This window comes from Triplophysa dalaica, chromosome 20, assembly GCF_015846415.1.
Source record: "Triplophysa dalaica isolate WHDGS20190420 chromosome 20, ASM1584641v1, whole genome shotgun sequence".
In the NCBI taxonomy this organism is placed as follows: domain Eukaryota; kingdom Metazoa; phylum Chordata; class Actinopteri; order Cypriniformes; family Nemacheilidae; genus Triplophysa; species Triplophysa dalaica.
In genome coordinates this window covers 5,118,914-5,140,703 of record NC_079561.1, presented here as the reverse complement: position 1 = coordinate 5,140,703, position 21,790 = coordinate 5,118,914, and the positions used below count along the sequence as shown (strand labels likewise).

Genomic DNA, 21,790 nt, shown 5'->3' with positions numbered 1-21,790 from the left:
TGTAAAGAATCACTCTTTCTTTGTTCTTCCTGTTGTAGAAAGCTAGATGTAGTGTTTTTGCCTGTGCGCAGATCCCTGCTGTTCCAACAGCCTCCCTGTGCTTAAAGATCAGTCTATAGAGCCCAGATGGTTTTTATTCATCTTGTACTTCACACACGCACACCCCTAACAGCTCTAGCCAGCAGGAAACTCGGTTGTGTATGGTGGAGTACCAGGAAGCCCGGAGCATCCGACATTGTAGTGTGTGAAAAGACCTTACAAATAGATATACACACACAAAGATTCACAAACATTGAGACTGCGACACACAGAAATAAACAATGAAACACTGTCAACTGGAAACCTTATTATGCTTTTCTTTTGGGCACACAACACATACGCATGCAAAAAACAATATGAGGAATTCACCAAGAATGAATTGTGCTGGCTGATAGCCTTATTTATTGGGACACACTGTCTGTGCTGTTAACCATTTTTGCAAAATATGTAATAGTGCAAAAAATGTCTGAATACAACTTGCAATTTGAAAGAGAGGGCGCAGAAGTGGAGTGAGCCGTTGGTTGCTGCTTGCTACCTAACCGCTAGATGCAGCTAAATTTCATTCACTGGACCTTTAACTAGCTCATTGATAGCGCATGTTAACATTTTCCTCATTTTCCGATTTTCAATGCAAGACACAAGTCCGATTGATTTCCATTGGCTGTAGATGTGAAGACTACAACTCCCATCATCCACAGCGTCATCAAGCTACGCATTTGTCATTGTTTTTTTACCTCCAGTGGCGAAATGTACATACTGTGCCTTTAATTGTAACTATACAGCTTCACCATTGTGATCCAGTCACCTGAATCAGCTCTTTAATGTACAATCTTAACAAAATCTGAGAAAACAAAGATGATTATAAATGACTTCCTTTGTCTTCTTTGTGAGCCACAAATAGCCACTAGCATCCTTTTCTGGTTTAAGAGTTAACAGTGATGTGTTTCTCATCAGCAACTGAAGTAAAAGAATAGGAAGGCTATTTTCACAGAGATTTTTGGGGCTAGATGAAATGGAACAGAAGACTGTTTATTGCATGTGCCTGATCCCTGGCCTCTTTCCGATGTGCTTCTGCTTTGCCAAGACAATCGCATCTGGCCGGACAGGAAAAGGGTGTAAAGGGGAGCAGGGAGGGGGAGGTGCTAAACAGGAAGCTGATGATGGAGCGAGTCCCCACCATCATTACAGTCCGAAAAGTCCATTTTTGTAGCTTATCTTTGTCTTTTGTGTGCTGTTTTGGGAGGTCGGTAGCTTCTTTCCTAAAGCATCTTTGGCCACATTGATAATAGACCTGTCAATCAACTTCTATGCAAAAGACAAACAAACACACTTTGGTGGTGCATCTTTAATCCATCTTCATACAACTAAATTAACTGTCCTATTCAAATTCAATCCATTCATGTATTTCACGAAAAATGCAATTAGTGCAATTCTTCAAAAACATCTCTTTTGACTTTCACAGAGAAAAGAAAGTCAGACTGGTTTGAAACGTCATCATGGTAAATAAATAAAGACAAACACTGTAGTTATCATTACAGTTAGCTATTTAGGGTTAAATGAGAAAGAATGTGAGAGACAGGCAGAAAAAAAGAGGAATGCATGTATATATAAGTGGATGTTTGTGTTAGAAAAGCAGTCTAAACATTGCTTGTGTCTGATGTTTAACCTCCTCTCCGGGGTTCTCTCTCAGGCTTTTGCCCTCCACGTTCCTGTTCTCTCCATGGTGGGAATTCCTTTCGCTTAGTGTTCTAAGTAATCTGAAGCTAAATAAAGGAAATTTGAAGCTAGACTATTTTCTAGACTTTCCAGCGCTGTTCTGCCAAGTCAGTCAAGTCAGATCTGCCTTTAGGAAGAAAATGTCTGTTTAAAGTCAGCATGATCCGACATTCAAGATATTTTACACTTGTATTATTGTGGATATAGAAGTGATAATCAAGTATGCAAAATATGTTTACAACATTTTTAATAAAAAAAATGAATTTGAGGCCGTCTTAAGATATACTTGTACATTGCAAAAATGAATTTCTTTCCAAACATTTTTATCTTATATTTTAGTGCAAATATCAGAGTTTTCTTAAATCAGACATTTACTTGACACATAATGTGATGTAAGATATAATTAGTTTTTGTTTTATGAGAGAAAGATTTATTTATATTTATGTTTAAGACAAGTACAAATCTGCCAAGGGGGTAAGAAAAATAAGCATTAATTTAGTCTTTCTTTTTTCTTTAGTACCCAATTGAACTTTATTTTTCTTACACCACTGGCAGATTTTTTTGCGTGTTTTAAACAAACTTAATTCTTAATTTAAACTTCTCTTAATTTTAATTTGAACTTCGTTAACTTCCTTTTCTTTTATAAAACAAAACTAAGTATCTTAGGTCACTTTTCTTGATTTAAGAACTTTTATTTATATTTGTACTAGAAAACAAGACAAAAATGCTTAGTAAGAAATCTACTTTTGCAGTGTATACAGTTGCCATGCAGAATCTGAAAGATGTTAAAGTCCCCTTGAACTGGAAGTTGCGATCGTTTTTACTTCCGTATATTGACGCGTTTCCAGATTTTACAGAGAAAAATAGTGGGGGTGGCTTTCGTCTTTCTCTCCGATTTGATTGGATGTATAAAATGTATAAAAATGGAACTTGAAGCAAACTGGCAGTGGAAGGGGAGGAGTTAATGGATGCTCCGCCCAAGCCGTCTAATAGTCATTTAAGATGGATAGTCATCACAGGAAGGAAGTGCATTTTCAGATTTTAGCGAAAGACTTAAGCGCACACGGATTTTAAAAAGAGAGTGACCCGCATCGATAAACTATTTACAGTACAATAAACGCTGCAATATTTCATAAATTTTTTATTTTTTTTATTTCACTAGGACTTTAATAATTTAAGATTTTTTCTTATGTTTGTTTATTTAGAAGTACCTTAGACAAGCTCACTAATCTTGGTGAATATATAGTCGACTACACAAAATAATAACTTCATTTACAACAGTAACCTAGTTAAATAGTCAACATATGATTGATATTTAATACTGTACCTTGGACAAGCAATAGTTGTTCTTAAGCATTTAAAAAAACATTGTTTGATTTCAGTTGGATGTTTAACATCTATCTCTTTAATGTGACAGCTGGGTTCGTGAATTCCTCAATGATGACAACAGAGGACTGGACATTCTGGTGGAGTATCTCTCCTTCGCCCAGTGTGCTGTCATGTGAGTGACACGCCCTCCAAACAACCAACCACAGACATTCTCACAAGATCAAAACACTCCCATCCGCCGGTCCATGCCTCATGGCCTTTAAAATATACAGTACATTTGTATCTACGAAAATAAGGGTTCTAATGTTGTTATATTTATGAACTCGCTGATTGTTCAATCTTGGACAAAATCTTTGTCTGAGTGGTCCCCCATTATAGGAGGGTCACACACACAAAAACAGCATTTTAAGCTTTGATATGCCATGCTATAATATACTCGGATGGTCCTGTGCTGCTGTCTGCATAACCCTGGACCCCATTACCGAGCTTTGTTGCTTACCCTCCCCACCCTTATCCCCTCGCTTTCCTTATGTGCGGTTCCCCGTATGCGCGGCTCAGGCTGGACTTTGAGGCGCTGGAGATTGCGGATGACTGTTTGCTGGACAAAACTAAGTCCTGGAGCAGGTCCATCGAGGATCTGCACCAGAACGGCTGCAATACGCTGGTGCGCTCTGCGCGGCAATCCGTCCTCCGGTATGTACTGTGTGTATGGCCTGCTTGTGCTTGCTGCTGTGCACTGCCTTGCTTTGAGACGTTGATATCTTGCATTTGCCAGTTCTGAGTTTGTTGTGCATTTTTATGAACTGTTAGTTTCTACTAATAGGCTACACAATAAGGCTTCTAAAAAAGGTATTTTTTCAACACCAATAGCACACTATTCGTTGAAAGTGTCCTATGGTGATTAATTCTAAGTATTTGTTAACACTATGACTGACTTTTGTACTGCTTTACACAGAAACTATAATCACATGCATCATTTTACCAAATGAGTCAAAGCAACACTCCCTGAGGGTAACGTTAGACGGCACATGCAAATGTAATTGTGTGTGTGTGTGTGTGTGTTATATCACATTAAAGTGATTTTTTTATTTCTATAACAGGTATGGCACACTACCCAACAGCAAAACCGTCAAGAACTCCAGATTAGTCAGTCAAAAGGATGATGTGCACGTGTGCATTATGTGTCTTAGGGCGATCATGAATTATCAGGTACAGGATGCAATGATGTGGTGGTTAAAAGAATTGGTTAAAGCAAACTGTTAAAAAAACAGGATTTTCTCCCTCTAGTGGTATTACAAAAGAATCTAAACTGATGATTTTCATTTAAAGGTCCAGTATGTCATTACATAATGAAGCGTTGTTTTAGTTCTTTGGAATGAGCTATTTCTATCTGCATACACCCCTTAGATGAATGATGTTGTTTGTACAGAAGATTAAAACGGACAAACTGCTGTATAGAGCGCATTCAGTAAATAATTTATCTCCTTCAGCAAAGAAACGAAATTGTGATGACATCTTAGTTCAGTGTCAACCTCCGTAATGCTTAGAAAGGGAGGGGTGGAGTGAGCCGTTGGTTGCAATTCGCATCCTCACCAATAGATGCCGCTACATTTCATACACTGGACCTTTAAACTACAAACAGTGAAACATGTAAAACATTTATGTCAGAATTAACATGATTTTCATTTTTTTCTTACCTTAGTACGGCTTCAATCTTGTCATGTCTCACGCACATGCTGTCAATGAGATTGCCCTCAGTTTAAACAACAAGAACCCTAGGTAAGAATCTATTTAACAATCTTCACAAAGGTCTGTGATTTCATCATCACACAGGTAGTGTTACTAACTGAACCAAAGCCTTCAAAAGTCTTTTGTCTCAGTTTTTGCTATGAAGTTGGCTATTAGAGTTTTGTAAGGAATGAATGAAACCCTCTGAGAGGATTAATGATACATGACTGCAGGCTGAAGGATCGGACCCCTTGACTTTGCTAACATCACTTAGCTGAAAATCTTGATAAAAATCTTTACAATGACTGTTTATTCAATATCAACATATAAACGTATGCCTATAAACATGTACAGTATAAAAAACACTGAAGCTACTTAACATCATAAATGACCCTTCTGAGAAGCTGAAGATGAAAGGCGGTGATAAACCCCTCCTATCATGTTTCTGATTTTGAAAATTGTATAACAATGGACACAAAGCTACTGTTCTCCCTGAAGGACAGATCTAAGCAGGTGTGGGTGGGTAATGATCTATCACGTTGGTAACGTTACACTTGTTACTGTGGGAATCTCGCTCTGTCGAGTATTTTGCCTGAATGCTCACAGAGGCTATTGTTGTGCTTTCAGAACAAAGGCGCTGGTCCTGGAACTGCTAGCTGCTGTGTGTTTGGTGCGAGGAGGCCATGAAATCATCCTTTCGGCGTTTGATAACTTCAAAGAGGTAGAAGCTGGGACATTTACACCATGTGTACTACAAAAAACCTTGATGGTGTTTTGAATGCAACTATATGTGATCTTGCACCCTTTGAATGCAAGGTTGCAAAAATGTTTGGGACAAGCTTGGGTGTACGGCCAATGACTCATACTTTGGATGCCAATGGCAAATTCAGACCATATATTTACCAAAGAATAAGGGTACAATTCAGCCCAAAATTAGATTTCAAACTTGAAGTTTAGTTCAAAATGGGGCACGGTTCGCATGAAAGATATGTGAAAGCTGTCAAGTGAACCCGGGTGCGCACCTGGCTACCCAACTCGAGACAACTCGCATGCGTTTAAGCCGATTACGATAGTGTTGATGATTTACCTTTGATTCGAACAAGAGTGAGCCAAAAAAGAAAGACATTTCGAGATCATAACCGAATAACATTGGACTCCATTGACTTCCATTGTATGGACACAGAACCACTTTTAAGCTCTTTTTTCAAAAACGTGTTTTTTAATACTTACGGTAAGAGGTTTAGATGAAACCCCATAAAAAAGTACAGTCGTACCCTTAAATGGATAGTTCACTCAAAAATAAAAATTCTGTCCTGAATTACTCACTCACTCCAGTTGTTCCAAATCTGTATAAATTTCTTTGTTTGGTTGAACACAGAGATATTTGGGTCAAATGCTTGAAACCAAACAGTTCTTGACCACCATTGACTACCATAGTATGTGGTACGGTAGTCAATGTCATCCAAGAACTGTTGGGTTATAAGCATTCTTCCAAATATCTTTCTCTGTGTTCATCAGAACAAAGAAATTGAGATTACAGATACAGATTTGGAACAACTCAAAGGTGAGTAAATGAAGAAAGAATTTTTCATTTTTGGTGAACCGTCGCTTTAAAACTGTGTTATAGTTGTTTTGTTTGTGGTCACACATTTTTGCTTATTCTTTTACATACAGAGCTGTAAACAGCCATATCTAATACCAGAATCATTTCCCCCCTCCCTATCCAGTGTGCATTTTGTGGGAAAACACCACATGTTAAGCCAGTCGTATCATTAATTCCCTGATAAGGATCAGTGTTTCGGGGGACTGAATTGCCCGCAGACTCGACCCGTTTGCCTAGTCATTTAAATACCGGAAACGGGCCATTTAGCACGTAACTGCCTGTCTCAGCCCTGAGAAACCATAAGAGCTCATCAACACAACCGTCTCAACAATGTGGGACCCGCTGCTTTCCAGAGAGAAATGTAATGGCTACGTTTCTTCAAAACTAGTCTTCAAAGAGTCTGTGGTTAACCTGACATTGAATTTAGAGGCGTGAATTTAACAATCCACCATTATTTCATTATGTACACAAACAAGCCGGTGCAGGCTGATGTAGTTAATCATTTTAATAAAGCCATGTTTACAAAACGCCAGGTTTTATGTTCTGTCTTGCCTTTTTCTTACCTTGGTAAGGTGTAACGGCTACGGTGATAGTTCACCCAAAAATTACAATTCTGTCATCATTTACTCACCCTCTACTCATTTCAAACCTGTATGGCTTTATTTCTTCCGAAGAACACAAAAGAAGATATTTTGAAGAATGTTGTTAGCTGACACCCGTTCACTTGCATTGGTTTTGTGTCCATACAATAGAAGTGAATGGGTGCCAGCGGTGACTTTTACCGACTTTCTTCAAAATATCTTCTTTTGTGTTCTGCGAAAGTCATACTGGTCTGAAATGACAACGAGGTTGAGTAAGCGATGACAGATTTTGCATTTTTGGGAGAACTGTCCCTTTAACTGGATCTCCTCTTCCATTAATGTCCATAGTAGCCTACTTTAGATCCTATATAATACATCTCTTTCATAATTGACTGCGATCCAAGATCTTCAAGCTCAGCTTTATTTATATCTTAATCTGTTCACTCATAGGAACTTAATACATTTGTGTTCACAACAGGTGTGTAAGGAGAAACATCGGTTTGAGAAGCTGATGGAGTACTTTCGTAGTGAAGATGGAAACATCGACTTCATGGTAGGTCCAAAAATGCTCTTCTGTATTCCAAACTTGTGTGTGTGAGAAAATCTGCATGCGTAAATAAACATGTTCGTGTTTTAGGTTGCCTGTATGCAGTTCATCAACATCATGGTCCATTCGGTGGAGGACATGAACTTTCGTGTACATCTGCAGTATGAGTTCACTAAGCTGGGCCTCGATGACTTCCTAGAGGTACCAGTCAAAAAAATCCACAAGCCAGATTTAAACAGTCAAGTTCCTAAACATTGTACATAAACATTAAACAGAGATCTTTGTGTTTCCTCACAGAAATCTAAGCACACAGAGAGCGATAAGCTATCGGTGCAGATTCAGGCATACCTGGACAATGTGTTTGATGTTGGAGGACTGCTGGAGGACGCTGAAACAAAGAATGTGGCACTGGAGAAGGTGGAAGAGCTGGAGGAACATTTGTCACATGTAAGAGCACATTACTGTTGTATGTTTATATTGCACAAACCAGAACAATGTCCATTGACTTTAGAATATCAACACTTGGGCCTATTTTATTATATTCGACCCTGGATCACAAAACCAGTCTTAAGAAGCACGGGAACATTTTTAGTAAAAGACAATAATTCAATGTAGGGGTCAAAATGATAAATTTTTCTTTAATGCCGAAAATCATTAGTATATTAAGTAAAGATCATGTTCCATGAAGATATTTTGTAAATTTCCTACCTTAAATATATAAAAACGGTATTGTTGTGGCTTGGATGGCCTGCCACAATGCCCCGATTAACAACTTCAAAGGCCATTTTCTCAATATTTCGATTTTTGTCCACTCTCACATACCAGAGATTTAAACAGTTGTATATAAGCCAGATATTGTCCTATTCTAACAACTCATACATCAATATTAAGCTTATTTATTCAGATTTCATATTATGTGAACATCTCAATTTCTACAAATTTACTCATAAGACTGGTTTTAATGTCCTGAGTCAATTTACCCATAAGACTGGTTTTGTCGTCCAGGCTCAATTTACCCATAAGACTGGTTTTGTCGTCCAGGGTCAATTTACCCATAAGACTGGTTTTAATGTCCTGAGTCAATTTACCCATAAGACTGGTTTTAATGTCCAGGGTCAATTTACCCATAAGACTGGTTTTGTCGTCCAGGCTCAATTTACCCATAAGACTGGTTTTAATGTCCTGAGTCAATTTACCCATAAGACTGGTTTTAATGTCCAGGGTCAATTTACCCATAAGACTGGTTTTGTCGTCCAGGCTCAATTTACCCATAAGACTGGTTTTGTCGTCCAGGCTCAATTTACCCATAAGACTGGTTTTGTCGTCCAGGGTCAATTTACCCATAAGACTGGTTTTGTCGTCCAGGCTCAATTTACCCATAAGACTGGTTTTGTCGTCCAGGCTCAATTTACCCATAAGACTGGTTTTGTCGTCCAGGGTCAATTTACCCATAAGACTGGTTTTGTCGTCCAGGCTCAATTTACCCATAAGACTGGTTTTAATGTCCAGGGACATTTTAACAATAAGACTGGTTTTGTTGTACAGGGTCAATTTACTCATAAGACTGGTTTTGTACAGGTAGGTTACACACTTTAATTGTATTTATTTCATTAAACAGATTTATTTTCTGTTAAATTATAAAATGATCACTTTACCTTTAAATATCTTAATGGCTACTATCATAGTTCATTTAGAGTTCAGAGGGTAAACAGTGTCAGTGTGTTATATTAACCCACAACATTCAGCCAGATACACAGAATAATTATTGACTCATGATGTCTTCCATATTGTAATTTATCATGTTATTTAGACTTCTTAAATAAAAGTGTAAAATGCTTTTTTGTCATTGTTAAGCAGTAAGGGCTAAATTTATGATATCATTCTTAAAAAAGTTATAAGTCAACTAAAAAAACAAAAGGTGAGATTGTTTCGATAATCTTGACTCCATAGTGGGTCTGACTGTGGGCTGAAAAGTGTTGAAATACACAAATGACACAGCAAACACTTCAAGCATATGCTGGGGGAGGACATCAGAATTCCCCAAATTTTCCACTGTGTGTGTAATCTCTGCAGCTTCAAAAGTGAAAGTGATGCTGTGTCATGCTGCTGTAATTGTTCTCTGGATTGATCAGAGAGAGAGAGAGAGAGAGAGAGAGAGGACCGTGTTATAGGATCAGTGCTGATGCATTCTGTTTTCACTCATCCAATTCTGTCGTGTTTTCTTCCGCTCTCCTTTTGTTTTAGGTGACAGAGAAGCTTCTAGATGTTGAAAATGAGACCATGATGAAGGTAGCAGACCTTGAGAAACAACTATTACACAAAGACAAGGAGTTAACTTCTTTAAAGGTATGACCACTTAAGTACATAAACACGGTATTAGCTTGTGCTAGACATGCTACCTGTATTTATGTATTGGATTTATGTAAAATTATGTAAATTAGTTGAATTAAGTGATTAAATGAATTAAGCAACAGAAACACCGTAATTATTATTATTATTTAGGTTTTTGTGTCTTTGTCTAAACTAAAGAAATGTATTTAACAGTGGTTTGGCAAAACAGTGGCAAAATGTTACGTTTTTTATTAAGAAGATTATAATTATTATGCTTATATATATTTTTTTTATTTGAAAATATTTTAAGGTGAAGTCTCTGTAAAGAAGTCTTAGTATCTTAGTCAGTTTGTCTTTCCAAATAAGAACATTAATAATGTATAATATCTATGTCATAATAATTTAAAACACAATTAATATATTTATTAATAATTATAAATCATTTAGTATTTTTACTGGAAAACAAGACAAAAATAGTCATTACAAAACAGTTTTGTGCTACGTGAGAAAATCAGGTGTTATATATCCTCCCAAACATTGACTGGTCTCACATTATCATGTGACTCTACATGCTGGTTCTTCAGGAGACGAACGATTCAGCCAACACACAGGTGCACACGCTGAGACGGATGATCCAGGAGAAAGATGCTGCTTTCCAGAGGCACAACAACATTGAGAAGCGTTTGCTGGAGTTGGAGCAGCAGGGTACCATCCGTCTGCGAAAACAGCCTGATGGAGACATTGCCATTGAGCCTCTGGGTGGTGCTGGGTCTGTGACTAGAGCTCCTCCGGGAGACCTGGGCTCATTTTCTGCAGGCGTGACTAGGATCGGAGGCATCACTTCTTTTGCTGATTTAGAAGCTGCTGCTCCGCCTCCTCCCCCGCCTCCGCCACCACCTCCACCTGCCCCACCCCTCCCCTCAGAAGGTAGTGAGATAAGGAAAAATATGAAGTTGACAACAAAATGACAGATTACGCCGTTTGATGTAGATGTGTGTGTGTGTGTGTTTAGGGTTAGAGGTTTAAACTTCATGCCACTTTGTAGTGTTTTGTTTCCCAGGTTTTAACTGACTTGAGAAGCGAATGATGAAGAAATCTAATTGGCTATAACATAAACACCCCAAAACAAATACAACATTGTATACAGCCACAGAAAACATTAACATTATTTAATTTTTCTGAATGTACTATTTATAGCAGTGGCGATCCATGACTCCTCTTCATGGGAAGCAGTAACGCTAAACTCGGAAAACATGTATTGTTTTTTTAATAAAAGAGACGCTTCCGTTTGCTAGATACTCACTTAGTCTCATGTGTAATCCTAGTTGAGTGTTAACACAGTGTCTTCTGAACACGAGCATCTCTTTTATCATAAACCCTTTCGACGCGTCTGCAGCAGGTACGTATTTTGGCATGATGCGTGATGCACATAGGTTCACGTGAAGCGCTGAACGCGTATTTTAAATCCCTGCTTCCCCTGAAGAGGAGTCACCGATCGCCACTGATTTATACGTGTTTAGGGGAAATTATCATATTTGTTTCATTCTACAAACTTCTGACAACATTTATCCAAAACTCCAAACATAAATACATATTTTTTTATTAGCAGCAGTAAAATGTAACTTGATAGACTGTAAACACGTCTACTAATGTTCATACGTGTATTTTAGGAACAGTTCAAGACAAAACTTGAATGGTCTCGTAATTTCTTTCTGCGGGTGTATAGCTTTGAGTTCAGAGATGTTATTTTCAGCCCAACCTGCTTTTCTTCTGTAAAATGTTTGGAATGGTGCCAAATCACATCCTGTCACTGGAAATGGCCGCGTGAGGATTTCTTTAAAGTTTTAGATTCAAGACAAAATACTGTCTTTGTAGAATATGATTGACACAGAAAAACGGTTGTGTTACAACTCTTAAATATATGTCATCACAGCCTTAGCAGGAAGAGGAAAAGCTCGGCTCTTTCCTTTAGCTAAAGTGCAGTTCTGCTGAGGAAACAGCTGGACTCACGCTCAATATTCATTTAAACCCATTAGACTAATAGTGAGTGAATGTGTCAATGAAAATGATGCTTAATGTTTTCCCAATGTGTCTTTTCTTCCACAGTGGAGTTTATTCATATCCCTCCTCCTCCACCACCACCTCTACCTATATCTGGATCATCATCACCATCAGTTATCCTTAGCTTAGGTTTATCAGGTAAAGCATAGTTTAAAAAAAGAATAAAACATCAGCCACTGCATTAATTTATCTGTGATATGTAGACAACCAAAATCACTGTGTACACATGGATACATATTTTATTTATAATGAATTTGTAAAGGTTGACTTTTCAATCCCAATGTTCTTTTGGTCCTTTAGCCATTCGCATTAAAAAAGCCATAAAAACCAAGTTCCGCCTTCCTATCTTCAACTGGACTGCGCTGAAACCCAACCAGATCAACGGCACCGTCTTCAACGAGATCGACGATGAGCGTGTGCTTGAGGTGCGTGACCGTGAAACGCACGGAGCCGTTTTTCATTTCGTCAATGCTCATTTCATGACGCTCTTGTTCTGATGCCGTGTAGGAGTTGGATCTAGAGAAGTTTGAGGAGCTGTTCAAGACGAAAGCTCAAGGTCCTGTGGTGGATGTGTCGACTTCAAAGAGCAAAGTGTCTCAGAAGGTCGTGAACAAAGTACAGCTGCTGGATTCTAACCGCTCGAAGAACCTGGCCATCACTCTACGCAAGGCAAACAAGACCACGGAGGAAATCTGCAAATCCATTCAAACGTACGTACTCACACTCCTTATAATGCTTTGGTATTGATTTGGTTTTAACTTTGTGAACATATGTCTTGACGTGACAATGATTGTGATTTCAGGTTTGATTTGAAGGCTCTTCCGGTGGATTTTGTTGAATGTCTCATGCGGTTTCTACCCACTGAGGCCGAGAGCAAACTCATGCGTCAGTATGAGCGGGAGAGAAGACCTCTGGATCAGCTGGCTGAGGAGGACCGCTTCATGCTGTTCTTCAGCAAGATTGAACGTCTCACTCAGAGAATGAGCATCATCACATTTGTGGGAAACTTCAGCGATAATGTCAACATGCTGACACCGGTGAGCAATCACATATTGGGAAATTTGCTGTTTTTTTCCTGAAGAATGACCATTCACTGTGAATTATATATGAATCAATTGTATTGAGGGTGTAAGGGAGGGGCTTGAACAGCATTTCCATCCTTGACAGTAGTTGTTGTAGTTTTGGATTGAAATTTGGGCTTTAGGTTAGAATGATGTTGATGTGCTAGGCAAGATCATGTGATCATTGTGTGACAAACCTTTTCTAATCTATAGCAACTCAATGCCATCATTGCGGCATCAGCTTCCGTGAAGTCCTCTCCAAAATTAAAGAAGATACTTGAAGTAAGTGTCTCGCATTTCTCAAGTTTTCAGTGTATCACTGCTCAACATTTTCCAAAATTTCACCCAACTGTGAAATCTAGGCTGGATTCTCAAAAAGTTATGCAGATTTTGAGCATCAAAGTTTTTGATTAATAAAATGTAACAAATAGGGAATGCATTGCTGAAAACATTTTCTGCAAAAAGATTTTGAAATACAGTACTCAAATGTTCATTTATCGTACTGAAATGAATTATTTAAAATGCTGAAATAAAAATTATTTCATTGACATTACATCCAGGGTTATTTTAGTACTAAAATTAAAACTTTGAAAGCTTTTTGTTGATTGAAATCAAATAAAATGTCGCACTAAACCTTATTGGAAATGTTGCCTCAGAAATAAACTTAAATAAGTTGAAAGCAGTAAAATGATTATAATTAACAAAAATTAAATTAAAGTGAATTAATCTTACATAGCAACATAAAAAAACAATAACAAAAGCATATAAGAAAGTTGTTAAACATTCAACTAAAATAACAATTTTAAAAACCTAAAAATAAAAGCTTATTTAAAATATGAATAAAAACTAATAATACTAAATTCAAACTGTAATAACCAAAAGTTGGATCCTAAACATTTTTTTGACAAGGGTTTTGTCAGTAAATTAGGGCTGTTAAACGATTAATCGTGATTAATCGCATCAAGAATAAAAGTTTGTGTTCTGTGCATATTAATTTGTATTTATAAACACATATACATATATATGAGTTTATATACATTTATTAATATGAATATACAATTGAAAATATTTACAAACATTGATTGATTTTTACATTTTTCTTAAACATATACATGTATGTGTATGTGTTTATAAATAGAACAACAATATGCAGACATACAGTATATTATGTAAACACAGACTTTTATTTTGGATGTGATTAATCACGATTAATCGTTTTACACCCCAAACACTAAATATGTTTTGACACAATGTTATTTACATCATGGAATTTAATGTACAAACAAAATGACTTAAGCTGTTTTTTAAACTGCTTTTTTTCTCCACACAGATCATTCTTGCTTTGGGAAACTACATGAACAGTAGTAAGAGAGGGTCTGTGTATGGCTTCAAACTGCAGAGTTTGGATCTGGTGAGACATAACCTCAGTATTATTGTGATATATTGTGATATAAAAACGGCTCTTCTCATCCTTGTTGTTCTCTTTCAGCTGCTAGATACTAAATCTACAGACCGGAAGATGACATTACTGCACTACATTGCTCTGGTTGTAAAAGAGAAATATCCCGAACTGGCCACTTTCTACAATGAGCTGCACTTTGTGGATAAAGCTGCGGCAGGTCTGCTCCATTAGAATCTCCTGCCTACACATACTGTGATATGTCAATCATTACTGAATCAATGTATTTTCGCAGTCTCTCTGGAGAACGTTTTGTTGGACGTTAAGGAGCTCGGTAAAGGCATGGAGCTGGTCAGGAAGGAGAGCAGTCAACACGATCATCCCATTCTCAAAGGCTTCCTGCAGACCAGCGATACCCAGCTGGACAAACTGCAGAAAGATGCCAAGACTGCTGAGGTAGCTTAACACGCTATTCAGATTTTCAAGCATCTACAAATGATTATTTGAATCTCTCATCGAATCTACTTCCAGGAGGCCTTCAACAATGTGGTGCTTTATTTTGGAGAGAGTCCAAAGACAACGCCGCCCTCCGTGTTATTTCCAGTGTTCGTCAGGTTCATCAGAGCTTACAAGGTATGTGATGGTTCACAAATTTACTTCTGCGTGTCATTTACTTCTTCATATTAAAACGCTTTGTGTGTTTAAATGCTGTTGGAAATCCATAAACTCAACATAACGAAAAGCGAGAAACAACCTGACTAGCGTTCAGTGGTAGTAAAACAGACTTTGAATGAGACGCCTTGTCGTCAGGCCCTTTTTAAGTCTTCCTGGTCAGTGTATCAGCATCACAGTTCAGGGGTGGAGGAGCAGCGAACCTTAGCCCGGGGCGAATAACAGGAAGGGGCAGCAGGGCTGAGTTTAAGGGCAGCTGTTGTGTTTAGACTGAGGTTGGCCTGTACCGCCTCTGTCCCGGACGCATACACACCCCTCTTCCTCACATTGTTCTGCCGGCGGATTTATGAGCGCACACGAGGAACCGCAAAAGGTCCAAGATCCATGTGTCTATATTCAGATCACAATACTCACAGATTGCCGTGGTTCTGAAGATAGGAGGTCGTCGTTTGCATGTGGCGCAGCGTGAAGGACACGCTCACCTTTTTGATGGATCTTTGTGTTGTTTTCTCTACAGGAGGCTGTGGATGAAAATGAACAGAGGAAGAAGCAGGAAGCGGCCATGAGAGAGAAACTACTAGCGCAGGAAGCCAAACAGCATGACCCTAAGGTGACCTAAACAAACACAATCTGAATCCAAGACAGTAGAGGCAAACCTGATGCTTTACTCAAAAAATACTTTTGAATCTCGCAATTCTGGTTAATGTGAGCAGTGAAACATCTTTTTTCTCCTGGTTTATATTACTTCTGCAGGTCCAGGCTCAGAAGAAGAGGCAAGGGCAGCAGGAACTGATCGCAGAGCTCAGACGAAGACAAGCCAAAGACCACCGGCCGGTGTATGAGGGAAAAGACGGCACCATTGAAGACATCATCACAGGTGGGAGGGGCAGTCGACGCTCCAGAATCACTGTGGTGGTCCACAGCTCTCCACACCAGCAGTGTACCCTCTGTTACGTTGTACTACGACCCCTGCAGCTCAGTCATCACACCGTTCAAATGCACATCAGTTAAAACCGACCTGGTGTTTTTACGTTCGAATCATCTCAGGGATCATTGCATTTAAATTTGTCTTTTAGAAAAATGTAAGAATGTTTTCGTTTTTAGAAGACAGATACTGTATGTCCTCTCCTGCCACCCCCGGTCACAAAGAAATCAGGATTTAATCGATATTAATGCTTTTTAGGGAGCGTCATTATACTTAACATTAACATGTACAGTGGGACCTGAGGCTATGCTGAAAATCTGAAATTAAATTCTTATTTAGTGCAGAATAAAATAAAAGAGCTATTCGATTTTACATTCTGCAATATTTTAATGTCTGTCATAAAATAAGCAAGTGACCATCTGCACAAAAATACAGAATTTTTATATTTAGAAATATTTAGCATGGTTATGCTGATAATATCATTTGTATTGAGTTCAGTTAAGAAAAATGTACAATAGAAGCGTTTTACATTTGCATTTAGTATTTTATTCTTAATATCCGTTTTAAGTTTCTTATACCCACATTAAAACAGTTGTTTAAACTCCAATTAGGTGAAGCAAAAAGAATTCAGACTTTTATACTTAATAATTATAATAAGGTAACTTTAATCATATCATCATATTTTTCTATGCATTAAGTTCATTGTGTGAATTTAAAGTGATAATTCACCCCCCAAAAATGAAAATTCTCTCATCATTTACACTTAACCGAAAGTTGTTAACCAGCGATGGGACCCATTCACTTGCCATACAAGCAGGTTCTTTTAGTTTACTAAAATTCCTACTCTGAAAACGTCTCTCTTCATTGATATCAAATAAAATATTGACCTAAACCTTTTTGGAAAAACTGAAATGTTGCCTCAAAAATAAATTGCACTTAAATTATAATAATAGACAAAAACTAAAATAGAAATTAATTAATATTATATAGCAAAATAAACAAATAAATTAAAATATGACAAAATTATATAGCGATATTGCTAAAACGTAACATAAAAACTAAAGATATAAAGCTTATTTAAAATATTAATAAAACTAAAATATATATAAAAACTCTGAATGCAAGTCAATAGGTGCCAAAGTTGTTCAGTTACCAACGTTCTGTGTTCTGCAGAAAAAAGAAAGTCATGCAGCTTTGAAATGACAAGAGGGTAAATAAATGATCACAGAATTTTGGGTGAACTATCAGTTGAACATTAGCTTAATTGAAATGTGAACATCTACAGGTAGCGGTTGGACCAAAGCAAGTTTCCTCAGATACAGATACGTTTGCTCCTCTTTAACCTCCGATATAACCTCCTTCCCTCCTCCCCCAGTGCTGAAGAGTGTGCCCTTCACTGCCCGCACGGCCAAACGGGGCTCTCGCTTCTTCTGCGATACCAACCTCTTCGACGAGTCCATCTGCTAGCCCCCAAACCCCCCAAAAACCCTAATGCCGCAGGTTGTCCCGTTCTCTTACCTGTCCCAACGTGCATGCATACAACACTCGCATGAACCTCTATCACTCTGGTTACCCAGAATCCTCTACTAACCGAAGCACAATGGAATTGTGGGAAAAGCACAAGCTGTTGTTGTTGGAAAATGGGACTGGCCAAATGTTTCTTAGTGGAATATGACAAATGAAATAAAATACATTAAACGTTCGAGATGTTTAATAAATGATTTCATAAATGAGTACTATACATAGTGATTTTCTTTATTTGTAAGATTTTTTTAAACGCTAGGTATACTTAGCATATAGTCCTTTTATTTTCATCTGTCATATTGTCCAGAGACATTTGGTATGTGTAACAGTTCTTGTTATATTACACTTGGTTTGTCATCTCCTAACTCTCATCTTTTCTCCCATAACTCTTCCACCTTTCCAGCAGAACAAGGGGTTAATCCGAGTATATTTGAGCACAATATATTTGGAGGGTAAGAAAGGCATTATGGAGCTCTACCTCGCTTCGCTCCTGTTGGCCTTTTTACCATCAATTCAGTTGCTTAAGCAGTGCTTCCTCATATACAGCGCTACAATGCTGAAGCTTATGTGGCCAAATGTACAGTGTTGCATTCTATTCAACCTTAAATGATAATATGGCTTTGCAAAGGCTTTGATAAATATGCTTTAAAAAAATGGTGGGTTATTTTCAACCCATGGTGGGTCAAAAAAGGACAAACTGCGCTAAATTAACCTAGAAAGTGTCCATATTTGACCCATGGGTAAAAACAACCCAGCATTTTTAGAGTCAAAGCATTTCCATTTATCCGTTAAAATTGTATTATATCACAAGGCAACAGAATACAAAAGTATTACATTTTTAGTGTCATTCAGTATTTAGGTCTTTTGGAAAGGATTAAAATCTCTCAATCTCTGCTGCATGTTATGCTTCTTTATGTCTACTTTGTCTTTGCATTGCACTGTTTGGCTCTCATGTTTGTGATATTATCATGCTATTATCATCACAAGCATGCACATCTGTGTTGTGTTCAGCAAGATCTACAAATAGTGCTTATACAGTGGTATTTGAGAACTGTAATTCTAGTATATTTATGTCTGGTAATAAGTTGTTTCAATGATTTTCAAGATCTTGCTGAACATTGTACGTATCTGTCACATGTCTAAACATCCTCAAGGATTCTGTAAAGTGTTTCATTCATTTTCATTCTTTGTTTTTGTTTAGTTTTTTGTCTTTGGTAAGATTGTACAGTGTATGTTATAAATGAAGGGTCATTGAAGGGTGTCATTACTCAATATTACCTGAAAATGAAACTAAAATCATATAGTCAAATTGATATAACTGGATATTTTATACTCAACCCTCTGGTGCTCTTTAGTTTTCTTCAGTAAAATCGGTTTAATATAATTGGTTTAATATTTTTCTGTTATATTTCACATTTTTAAAGAATTTAATAGTTTCAATATTTACGCAAATATTATGATCTATTTATTTTCAGTATACTTTTTTCAATATAATATTATTGTAACACAGTATTTTTCAGATTCTGTTTATTCCATTTAGACTAAATCACGTCCATTATCACATAGCAAGTTCCATAAATGTCACCAAGCTTCATACCATCCCGATATTAAGTGAAAGTCAATAATACTGTAAAAACAACTTTTACGATTTATTTAATTCTTTGTGTTTATTTGTGCAGTTTTTTTTAAGTAAATTTTACTTAAAAAAAATTGTAACATTTTTTCACAGCATTTTTAAAGCAAATTTTACTTAATAAAACAAACACATTTTTCATTTTCATATTCATTTTCTAAAGCACACGTTTTTGGCCTAGAACCACACGTGTGACTATTCTTTGAGACCGTTTTGCCTTTTCAAATCACGTCCATGATTAAACAGTCCAATTTTGGGATCAAAACTGTGACTAAGAAAGTACCAGAGGGTTAAAGGATAAAAGAATTCAAGCTGTGATCGGTCATAAGACGTGAGAACCAACGATGTCTTTTCTATCAAACATCACTGGTTCTCACACCTCTTGTAACCAATCATTGTGCGATTATTTGCAGTCAGCTCAAAATCTAAAAATGACCCTTTTAACCCGAGTGTTCCCTGATCTAACTCTCTCCCTTCCCCACTCACAGATCTCCGAAGCCAGCCCTTCCTGCGAGCTGACGCGGTGATCCGGAATGGGTGGAAGCGACCCTAAAGACCCCTCACTCACTCACCCACTGCTACCCTCTCCCCGCTTTCTTCTGAATGGCGTCTTCCTGCAATTCACGGTGACTGAGGGAAGTGCAGGACCAAACCAATGTCTTTCATTTGTAGGGGTGGGGAAGTTGTTATTTATTTATGGAAATCCTTTTTGGGTTCTGCACTGGAGGCTCTCTCAACAAAGCCATAAAAGCACAGACGTTAAAGGGCTGCCACCCTGTTCTCGTGAACGCAAATCCTGAGGAGCGTGCGTGTTCGCACAGGAAAAAGTGGTTGCAAAGAAAAGACACCGGCAGCCCTGGCCGACCATGAAGAGCCTGCCAACGGGATCTCACGCCCATTAACATGGGTTTCCTTATATTGTGCAATCTAAGCATGACTTTCTGACAGTGGGGTAGAGCGGACGTCCTCTCCTGACCCTGTTTGTACAGTTCTTTATAAACTATGAACTCAAAATATTTGTTAATCCTATTTTACCTGCAGCAGGTTAGTCTGTCTCCAGTATGTTAACCTAGATCAGTACTACGGTTACAAAGATGTGCCTTTCTGTTGAGTCAGTATTATTTCTTATAACCTATATTATTGTATCTGAGTTTATACTTTTTTGGTAATCATTTTGTTGTAACATTTTGATACTTAATGTATATATAATGTGCATTTCAGCTTTAATGAAAGGGCCTGAATGAGTGCTCTGTTTAACTGACCATGTGCCTTGTGTTGATGGTGCCTCTGTCCTCATGCGGACTTTAAAGACCTCATGACATCACGACTAGAGTGTTGTCATTGATGTCTATATGCTATTGTAGAGTACTCCTGAAATGAGACAGAATTAACTTATATAGCAACTACATGTATTGAAGTATTTATCTTCCAGGAAAACAACTAAAAATGACTCGGCCCAACATTTTATGTAATTGTGCAATCAGATGCTCTCAAAAAATAGAAGGAAGACTTTGATGTCACCTAAACTTTCTACTTTATTTAGAAAATTTATCAAATGCTTCTAAAGTGATTACATGGGGTCTTTAAATGGACTGTAATTGTAAATTTGACTTGCACGTACCAAAATCCTGTACATAGTGCTTGTTCAATGTCATGAAAGCTTCGAGAAAAGTGTGCTCATCCGTTCTTCCATGCTGCAGACACACTGATTTATGTATATACGTATATTTTACTCCCTTTAAAAATATCAAACTGTTAAGAAATTGTTAAATCTCTTGGGGATAATTCGTACACTAGTTCACCCTAGCTGCCCAGTAAACTAATGAATGACAACCCCCATATTACTTCTGTTCGCTTGAAACCAAAATCTATTCTATGTATTTTGATAATGTATACATTATGTTGTTGGTTCCTAATCAAAGAATTGTTCTCTTTGCACTATCATTAAGCATCAATTCAATGATTGTCCAGACACAGTGACTTCAGCCTTAAGTGAAAGTCAGTACAGAGGGCAGAGCAATATAGTACAGAACTGTAAACTGCACAGAAACTGAAACTCAAGAGAGAAAAACAAAGGCAACACTAACAGTAACATTTCTTATTATTTTTGTAACTTTTTGAATTACAGAATATAACAAATCTAGCCTTTTTGGAGGAAAAGCACAAATAAATATGAATGTACCAAAGTGTGGAAGTTTGGTTGATATGGACCAATGAATGCAACAGTTCACTTGATATTCTGTTATAGGCCGATTTGAAAACATGACAATGGAAAATAAAATATTTGAGACTTCATTTTGACTCAATTCCAATTTTTTTCAAGAAAAATATCTATATTCTTACAGTATATAGTCATTTCTTTAATTCTGTGAATTTCTGTATAATATTATCCCATGACTCCTGGGATAACAAACTACGTCTAGGTTTTAAATAAGAGATGCACCGATATATTGGCCTATAATCACTTTTGGGCGATAGTTTTAAACTGTCGAAAATCAGTAACATTCAGAAATTGAAGAAAATTCATTTTAACATAATATACGAATCTAGTTAATGAGAGTTAATATAACCAACAAACTATCAGTATCTGCAGATATCACTCTGAATAATCGGTAATTTTAAACTGAGCATCACCCCAGAA

The 21,790-nt window shown here is 37.4% G+C and overlaps 1 protein-coding gene across 3 annotated transcripts in view; it reads left to right on the top strand.

Annotated features, from left to right (window-relative positions):
* The window catches only part of fmnl3 (formin-like 3), a 36,088-nt gene extending 14,644 nt beyond the window's left edge, over positions 1 to 21,444 (top strand). The window contains exons 5-27 of one of the 3 annotated variants that reach the window (XM_056733027.1): positions 3,173 to 3,256; positions 3,643 to 3,777; positions 4,185 to 4,293; positions 4,787 to 4,863; positions 5,440 to 5,533; positions 7,475 to 7,549; positions 7,634 to 7,744; positions 7,841 to 7,990; positions 9,788 to 9,889; positions 10,459 to 10,801; positions 11,981 to 12,073; positions 12,236 to 12,360; positions 12,443 to 12,645; positions 12,738 to 12,972; positions 13,210 to 13,278; positions 14,327 to 14,407; positions 14,486 to 14,615; positions 14,691 to 14,851; positions 14,927 to 15,028; positions 15,585 to 15,677; positions 15,821 to 15,944; positions 17,368 to 17,492; positions 19,638 to 21,444. In XM_056733027.1, coding sequence (XP_056589005.1) covers positions 3,173 to 3,256; positions 3,643 to 3,777; positions 4,185 to 4,293; positions 4,787 to 4,863; positions 5,440 to 5,533; positions 7,475 to 7,549; positions 7,634 to 7,744; positions 7,841 to 7,990; positions 9,788 to 9,889; positions 10,459 to 10,801; positions 11,981 to 12,073; positions 12,236 to 12,360; positions 12,443 to 12,645; positions 12,738 to 12,972; positions 13,210 to 13,278; positions 14,327 to 14,407; positions 14,486 to 14,615; positions 14,691 to 14,851; positions 14,927 to 15,028; positions 15,585 to 15,677; positions 15,821 to 15,944; positions 17,368 to 17,459 — 2,788 coding nt within the window. In that variant the 3' untranslated portion in view covers positions 17,460 to 17,492; positions 19,638 to 21,444. The remainder of the gene's footprint in view (positions 1 to 3,172; positions 3,257 to 3,642; positions 3,778 to 4,184; positions 4,294 to 4,786; positions 4,864 to 5,439; positions 5,534 to 7,474; positions 7,550 to 7,633; positions 7,745 to 7,840; positions 7,991 to 9,787; positions 9,890 to 10,458; positions 10,802 to 11,980; positions 12,074 to 12,235; positions 12,361 to 12,442; positions 12,646 to 12,737; positions 12,973 to 13,209; positions 13,279 to 14,326; positions 14,408 to 14,485; positions 14,616 to 14,690; positions 14,852 to 14,926; positions 15,029 to 15,584; positions 15,678 to 15,820; positions 15,945 to 17,367; positions 17,493 to 19,637) is intronic. The other 2 variants (XM_056733029.1, XM_056733028.1) reach the window with 2 other exon arrangements.
* Positions 21,445 to 21,790: the final 346 nt, after the last annotated feature.